This window comes from Poecilia latipinna, unplaced genomic scaffold, assembly GCF_001443285.1.
Source record: "Poecilia latipinna isolate Pla-1442-1.1 unplaced genomic scaffold, P_latipinna-1.0 Scaffold476, whole genome shotgun sequence".
Taxonomy (NCBI): domain Eukaryota; kingdom Metazoa; phylum Chordata; class Actinopteri; order Cyprinodontiformes; family Poeciliidae; genus Poecilia; species Poecilia latipinna.
The window spans coordinates 15400-23976 of NW_015113092.1; the positions used below are offsets into that span (position 1 = coordinate 15400).

The following is an 8577-nucleotide window of genomic DNA, read 5'->3' on the forward strand; positions in this document are numbered from 1 at the left end:
CTTATTTAACTTCCCATATGAGAAGTTATGAGAAGACTTATACATGTATTATTTGTGGAAATAGTTTCACTCAGAAAGGTCAATTAGCTACTCACATGAAAGGTCACACAGGTGAAAAGCCTTTCATATGTATGACTTGTGGAATGCACTTTAGTGAAAGGAGGAGTTTAACTTCTCACATGAGAACTCACACAGGTGAGAAGCCTTTCTCATGTGGGACTTGTGGAAATGTTTCTTTACAAAAGACAGTTTAACTTCTCACATGAGGATTCATACAGGTGTGACGCCTTTCACATGCACGTGCTGTGAGAAAAGGCTCATCGATAAAACCAATTTAGCTCATCACATGAGAACTCATACAGGTGAGAAACCTTTCCCATGTGGAATCTGTGGAAAACTGTCTTCTACAAAAGATGGTTTAACTTCTCACATAAGAACTCATACAGCCGAGAAGCCTTTCGTATGTGAGACCTGTGGAAAAAGTTTCAGACATAAATCTGTTTTAACTTATCACATGAGGACTCATACAGGTGAGAAACCTTTCTCATGTGGGACCTGTGGCAAAAGTCTGTCTACCAAAGATGGTTTAACTTCTCACATGAGAAGTCATACAGGTGAGAAACTTTTCCTTTGTGGGACCTGTGGAAAGAGTTTCACAAATAAAAAGAATTTACTTGTTCACATGAGGAATCACACAGCTGTGATGTTTTAAAGTGAACGTGAAGTGTAAGGTTCCTCTGTAACTTACCTTTTAATGCTGTTGTTACAGCATTAAAAGCTGTTAAAAAAAGTTTTAATTAAAATACTTTTAAAAAATTCTGCCAGTTTTACATTTTATAAGAGATTTCTGATTTTGGAAGGATGACTATGATGGAGATATTTTCAGTTTTTTGTTGAAATATTTTGACACTTGATAAAACTAAACAAAATTGTTGTTATTCTACTGATGTCTTTTTCATCAGTTACAGTTTGAGGAGGTTTTTAGGATGTTTGAAAATATTTTGATATAGATTTCTGGTATGAAAGTGACTCAGTGAAACTATTTTTAAGTGTCATGTAATAAAGTCAGTTTACAATGATGATGATGGTCTTTTTTCATTTTAATTGTAAAATGTTTATATATATATACTAAGTGTGTCTGTGTGTAGACTATATATAGAGTATATAGAGTTGATTAGTGCACTAATTTCATTTAATGCAACTAAAATACATCATAAAAAGGTTATAAAAGTTGGTGTAAATTAGTTACCTTTAAAAAGTACTTGTATTTACTATGTACATCACAAATCATCGGCTAAAAGCAGCATGTTCGTTATTTTTAAAAGTACTCCTCAGGTAGCAAGTTTAATTTACAGACATTGACAGATTCAAATAACAATTGAAAACAAATGTAACTAAATGTGGTTAGTGACATTTGTAAATCAAAAGGTTAAACGATTCAATTTAAACGGAGTTCATTATAATCTGTTGTCTTTTTAAAGTATCAATCTGAAAATGATTAGGACTCTATTGAGACACTTCTAACTTGAAGAAATCACTTTAAAGAGTTGGTAGAAGAGTATTACACTGGACCCCTTTCTATTCTCGGTTCAGTATCCACAGATTCATTGAGTCTTCTTTTGAAGAATCAAATATTTTGTAGATCTAAAGTACACAAATGAAACTGCAGCTTGGGAAGCTGGCCTAACCGAACGTACAGCTGCTTGACTCAGATTGGTTGTAAGACCTCGATGAGGAAAAGTGTACATATTAGCTTCTGTGCTACTGCTGAGACACTTCCCATATTTGCTGTTTGAGCTGTTAAAATAGGCTCTTTAGATTTTAGAGGGGGCCTCAATTATTTATAGAATTTAATTATTTGTTAAATACATGGGATCCACTAAACATTTCAAGTTACTTTATTAGGCTTTCTTGTTTTGACTGGTTGAACTGTGGTTCACATTCCTTCGTTTCTCCTGTGTGGTTCTCATGTGTCTCGTCAAGTGACTATTTTGAGAAAACAAACTACCACAAATTCAACAGGATTACAGCTTTTTATCTGTCAGAGTTTTCTTGCTCTTTTTCAGTTGAAAACTGGTTTTCCTACATCTACTGTTTTTTTGCTTTGGATCTTCATCGCCTGTTGTCACACAGATCTGCTCCTGGTTCTCAGCTTCAGAAGCAACCTGGAAGATAATTTGGGTTCCAGTTGGTTCTGGTTCGGCGTGGCATTCTTCCTGATTAGCTGGAATCAATGTGAAGGTATTTGTCTCCTGCTTTTGCACCAGCGTCTTTTCTTCCTGACTGATGCAGAGTTCCTGCTCTTCTTGTTTTATCTGTAGGTGTTCTGGTTATTTTTGGTCTTTTATCTGTTGATGTTGAAGTTCTGCTTGTTTCATCTGCAGATGTTTCGGTTCCGGTTCCTCCAGGACTGCACTACTGCTCCTCTCCTGGTCATAGAAATGTTGGTCAGTGAAAAACTCATCTGTTGTAGATACACAAAGTTTGGGAAGCTCTGATAATGAAAAAAGGAAAATCTTTTAAATATGTGTAAAATAAATTATTTTTCACTGTAATTATTACATGGCTCTAGAGAGGCTTTATTTACAGTTCAGTTATAAAAGTTTGGCTGCAACTAATGATTGTCACTAATCTCTCAATAATCCATTAATGTTTTAGCAACATTTATTTTTAAGCATCTTTGATTTTATTTTGGTGCATCTTCTGCTCATAGTACTGACACAAACACACTTGGTACTCCAGTTAATGAACGAAAAGCCCACAAAGGTCACTGAAAAAAAATATCTAAAACTAATTAAAGTAATAAATAAAAATGTGCTAAAAATTAACCCTTAAAAAAACATTATTTTTTTAATTGTGATTCAACCAAATCTAAAACAGATTTGGACAAAAATGATGTTACAGTGTAGAAACATGAAATCTTACCAAGTATTTTTGTTTAGTTTCTTGTCCAAATATCTTAGTACACTTGAAAAAAGACAAAACTAATTTAACATAACTTTGCAGCAAAATATAGGACAATCATTCCTATTTAAAAGTATAAAAAATAAATATTGTCAGAATAACGGCTGAAATCCACAAAATGAATGAAAGTGTGCCGCTCTTTCACTTCAGTGTTTTCGGCAGCAGTCTAGTGCAGCGTTTCCCACGCCTGGTCGTAACATTAATTTGTTGCTTGTGTTTTACAAGTTTATACTTTTTTGCGACGTTTTATTTATGAGTCTATTGTGCACTAATATTTAATCAATTGACAGAAGTATTGAGACAGATCCTGGACTGCATATTTGGAGCTGTTCATGTAATTTATAGAAGGAAAGTATTCGTATGTCCCTGCGGAGAAAATTTGAAATTTGTTGCTTAATTGCAACAGGAATTTTTCTATTGTCATATTTCGATCTAATACAACTGCTTAAAAGTTTAACCACAACCAGTTTTTTGACAACCTGCAGAAATAAATTAGCTGATTCTTTTATGTGTCAATAAATCATAAATTGGATTGTCATTTAAAACTTTAAACACGGATTTTCATTTTTGCCAATTTAGTTTTCTTCTTTGGGCAGTTGGAATATATTTAAGTTAGTTTAGAACCAAAATCTGTATTTAATTTGTATGTTTGTAATTGTTTAGATTACGTTGGTGATTGTCAGACCCTCCCATTAATTTGAGTAATTAAAAACACCGGGTGCTTGGTGGAGGCGGATTTTTTGGCAAATGTCTGGTGTGTTTCTGACAGCAGGTTTTGTAAATTATTTTTTTGACCACTTTTTTCAGCTTGAAACATCAAATTAAGATTATTTTTGTTTTCAACTAAGTTGTAAGACATTTTTAGTAATTATTTTGTCTTTATTTTTACAAGAAATCATATATTTCTATAAAACAATCAAGTTGGAAGTGTGTGCAAATCAAACCACCCACAGCCTTTGCTGGAATCTTTGGCTTTGGAACATAAAACGCCGCGACACTTGCTGTAAAAAAACTCCAGAGACAACAATGATGCGGCATCAACCAGGTTTTTATTCCTTTTCTATTCATAACACTGAACACGAAGGAAAACATTCACATTAAAATGTCAGTTATGCTTTCATGTATTTAAACTTCAATGGTCCCTATTAGCAACCAGGATTTTATGTTTGTTGTGAGAAAAAACTCACAATCAGTCCATTTTGTTCTGTAAAAACCTACAGACTTTTTTTTATTCCAAGTCACTTTTAAATCAGACATTTAAATCATTTTATCAACACATTCTCTAAACTAAACATTCTTAAACAAAAACAGTCTGCATATGAAAAAAGTACACTGGAAAAACATCACAAGTCAGACTTGCTTTGAAGTCGATGAAGATCCATGCAGAGGAAGACAAAAAGATCAAACATCAGCATTGTTTGGTTCGCCGACTGAACCTCCCTTTAAACTGGGAGGTTAAATTTGGCAGAAAGACATTACATGTAAGTGTAATTAATATTTTAGTGCTATTAATTTTTTTTTCATCAGAAAAATGTAGTTAACTGTGATTACTCATTAATCACTCCAGATTCTGAACAGCTGAGTTTCAAAAGCACCTCGCTGCTTCAGTCTTAGGCCTTCTCGCCAGTGTGGATTCTGGTGTGACGAGTTAATTTCGATCTTTGCCTGAAGGTTTTTCCGCAAAACATGCAGGAGAACGGCTTCTCACCCGTGTGAACTCGCATGTGGTACGTCAAACTGCTTTTCTGGGTGAAGCTTTTTCCGCAGGTCAGACATGAGAAGGGCTTCTCAGCTGTGTGAATTCTTGAATGAATGAGTAAAATACTTTTGAAACTGAAGCTTTTTCCACAGGTGATGCACGAGAAGGGCTTCTCGCCGGTGTGACCCTTCATGTGATACGCCAAGTTACCTTTCTGACTGAAGCATTTTCCACAGGTGACGCATGAAAACGGCTTCTCGCCTGTGTGAATTCTCATGTGTCTCGTTAAGTGACTGTTTTGAGGGAAAATTTTGCCACAGATTTTACAGGAGTACAGATTCTTGAATGTGTGAGTTTTCAGGAAGCTGTTTTGATTTGATTCTTCGTCTTTTCTGGATCCAGGGTCTTCAGGATCCTGTTTCTTAGATTCAGGAACTTCCTGGTTACGTTTAGAAGCAGATTTTTCCTTATTGCAAAGAGTCATCATTGAAGTATCAATCTCCTGCTTGAACACAACGCTCTCTTGATCCTGACTGATGTAGAGTTCCTCCTCTTCCTCTTTTATCTCCAGATGCACCAGCTCCACCTGCTCCTCTTCTTCCTCTTGGTCCCGTTTCATCAGAAGAGGTTCTGGTTCCTCCTCGTCCAAACTGGTTTTCTTCTCCTGGTGAGAGGGCTGCTGGTCATCTTTACTGTCATAATACTGAGGCAGATCTGGATGAAAAGAAAGAAGATTAGAAATGAGTAAAAGAAAGCCGCCTTCACTTTAAAGGGAACCTGTTGAGCTAAATTCCCATTTTTCACATTTCTGTTATTCCATTTGGTTCTCAACTCCTTCTAATAACACCTTAAGCACTTAGAACAACACAAGTTAATATCGTTTGATGTCTGGTGTCCCAATTGTTAAGTCAAGTTAGATAGGCCTTGTTACCTAGCAACCCCAGGTGAGCCTGGCATGTCACCTAGCAACCCAAGTTGAGCTCCAGGACATTTAGTCAGCTGGTTTTACCACTGTATGTGCTGTACAATGGCTGCTAGAAAAGACAAGTGTTTGTTGTTGATTTACCATTCAGAAAGCATTTGCTGCATTCTTGTTGGTTGTGCAGGAGGCTCTACTTCTGCTTGTCTAAGATGTACGGGTTGTATAATTGTGCATCTGTTTGCAAACATTTTCACATGCAAGTGTAAATGTTGAGTTTGGGTGCATGGTCAGCAGCAGCTTATTTGAATTTAAAGTTACACGACCCCCTAAAACAGCTCATTCTGAAAGAAGCTCAAAATGGGCAGAACTGAGCAGACTAAAATCTCTTTGTCCAAGAATAATTTTGTGCAAAAAAAATTAGCATGTTTAGGGTAGCAGGTCACCATAATAACGGCTTTCATTTAAAAAAAAAAAAAAAAAAAAAAAAAAAAACCCATTGGGCCAATTATACTCAACTAAACAGTCTCCTATTTCTCCACTAGATGTCACTGAAACCAAGCTTAGTGAGTTAACCCTTTCTTGAAACCATAAAAAGCTTATAAAGATTCAAATCCTCAATATTTGAGACAGAATAGGTGTAATAAATTAAGTTCCATGATTATAATCAAGACATAACTAGTCTATTTGCAAAAAGACTTACTTTGCACAAATACACAAAAGTAAACACTTTCCATTATCTTATTACACTCCATCTATTTTTTCATAATTTTATATTGCATCTTAATTTGTATATTTTAATTTATTTTAATGTTCTCTATTATTAATTTTTGGTGTATCCACGAGATGTCCATTTATCCGTTAACTGAATTCTAACCCAAAAATTGTATCTTAAACTGAAGAGTGTTAACTTTGTCTAAATCATTATTACTAGAGGAAGAATTAATATATTTTTGTGTTTGAAATGGTTGAACAAAATTATATGAACGTAAACATTAGCGTTTCTTTGAAAACAATAACAAGAAAAATATTTTCCAAGGATGCTTGCATCGAGTATAACGGCACCTTTGCCACTCTCAATATGGCGGACGCGATGACGTATTGTGTCCACTGGACAACGAAGCCAATGTGGCGTCTGGCTCGTTTGAGGGCTTCGCTGTATATTCTGGGAATGGGGGCTGGCTTGACCGCGGCGAATGGGCCCGAAGTCGCATTTACCTGATTAAATGAAGCTGTGGAAGTGTCGACTTTAAACTAAACCCACCATATTAGCTCAAATTCTCATAAAAGCCGAAAAAAATTAGCGCCGCTGTGTTTTTTCCACATCTATCGGTGTGAAGTCCAGCAGTCTGAGCTTACCATCGACCTCCTCTTCGGACTTGACGATGATTTCTTTAAACTCAGGAAATGTTTCTTCAGCGGGAGTTTCATGCTCCGTACTTGGCGCTCTCTGAGGCTGAACTGAAGACATTTTTACTGCAAACGGTGAAATGCTCTGCCTAACAGAACAGATGGAGTCTCCTGACAGTCTCGGATGCAAAGCTAACGCTGTCAGGCTCTGTTTGGATCTCCCGTGCTTCTCCCTGTGACGCTCTGGGAGAAACTGTGAACTAACTTTAGTTCCGCTTTAATTTGAACTTAAAATTAACAATACTGGAAATGGAGTAAGTATAACAAAATGTTTTGGTAAAATTAAGGTGAAGCTAGCATGACGTTTTCAGCATGCTGCTGTAAATATGGGTATTGCAGTTTTGGATTATTATCACAAACGGCCTCCTTGTCTCAGCTCTAACCATCAGCTTTGGTGTGGCATTTTTGGATTTCTATAGATTCTTTTTTTACACATTTGATAAACATTTTTTGAAAATCTAAAATCAAAAGGTCTCCAATACAAAAAACGTTGATTCTAATAAAAGTAAATGATGTGAATTTTGACCACTGGACCGTGTGTATATGTAACTTTTATGGATGCCACAGCCAAGATACCTGAATTTCACACAGGATTAGTAAAGAACCATCTTATCATTGAAGTATCATGAAAGAGTTGTTGTTCATGGTGATGCTGTGGGCAGAAGATCTCTGGTAACAGTCAGTCTGACAAGGACTCTGAAGAGGCCTCTGACTGAAGACTTTAACATGCTAACGGCTCAATATTCAGGCCGCAGAGACGATATTCCAAAGTAACGTGTCGTTCAAAACACAGTTGTTGAAAAACACTTTTAATCCATCATGTTTGCTTTTGCAGCTCTGATTTAAATCGCTTTCTTTGAGCTTTTGAGATGCTAATCAGCTGCTTGCAGTTGTGAAAACAAAACCATGTTACCACGGTTATGCATCATAACTGTCTAGAAGTAAAAATGTCAAAGCAAAAACCCCTCCAGCAGCACTGTAAAACATTTGAAGTTGGTTTAACTTGAAAATGAAATTCCACCTGCTCCCTTAAAAATGCAATTTAAGTCAACAAGAAGATTGTTTTGGTTTTAACTCAGAAATTAAAGTTCATGACGTTGATTTAACAAGAGACAAGTTATCTAAACTTTAAGTTCATTAACCTTGAACTGTGAGTTTTAAAGAGCCACATTTCTCTTATTTTACTCACAATATCAAGTTAAAATAAATACTTATTTTACTTTAATTTAAATTCTTGTTTCAAATTGTATGAACAAAATTTCTGATCTAAAAATAAATTTTTATATTCTTTGCAGAAACATTTAGTGTGAACAGGACATTAAAATAAACATTTGCCTTAGTAAAACACCAGAGTCAGATCAATGTAACACACTTCCATCTCAGATACAAAAACATGCCGCTAAGCATTCTGGGAAATAGTTCCCACTCCTGTCGTTTTCTTCTTTCAGTTTTAAGTGCTGTCCTAAAAACTCCAGTTTATTCAATTTTTGGAGGTTTGACAAAATTAATGAAAAAACTTAACACAACTTACTGCTGTAAGTTTTTCACAAACTCACATTTAGGTTCAGAATCTAAACTGGCAAAA

The 8577-nt window shown here is 35.6% G+C and overlaps 2 protein-coding genes across 2 annotated transcripts in view; one reads left to right on the forward strand and one right to left on the reverse strand.

Moving 5' to 3' along the window:
• The window catches only part of LOC106951827 (gastrula zinc finger protein XlCGF8.2DB-like), a 7206-nt gene extending 4751 nt beyond the window's left edge, over positions 1–2455 (forward strand). Inside the window, exons 2-3 of the mRNA XM_015039534.1 lie at positions 414–530; positions 2385–2455. Of these exons, the coding sequence (XP_014895020.1) occupies positions 414–530; positions 2385–2455 (188 nt within the window). The remainder of the gene's footprint in view (positions 1–413; positions 531–2384) is intronic.
• A 1539-nt stretch (positions 2456–3994) lies between these two features.
• Positions 3995–8577, reverse strand: part of LOC106951828 (zinc finger protein 3-like) — a 21796-nt gene continuing 17213 nt past the window's right edge. Inside the window, exons 4-5 of the mRNA XM_015039535.1 lie at positions 6942–7207; positions 3995–5377 (exon numbers count right to left, since the gene is read on the reverse strand). Coding sequence (XP_014895021.1) covers positions 4575–5377; positions 6942–7207 — 1069 coding nt within the window. The 3' untranslated portion in view covers positions 3995–4574. The remainder of the gene's footprint in view (positions 5378–6941; positions 7208–8577) is intronic.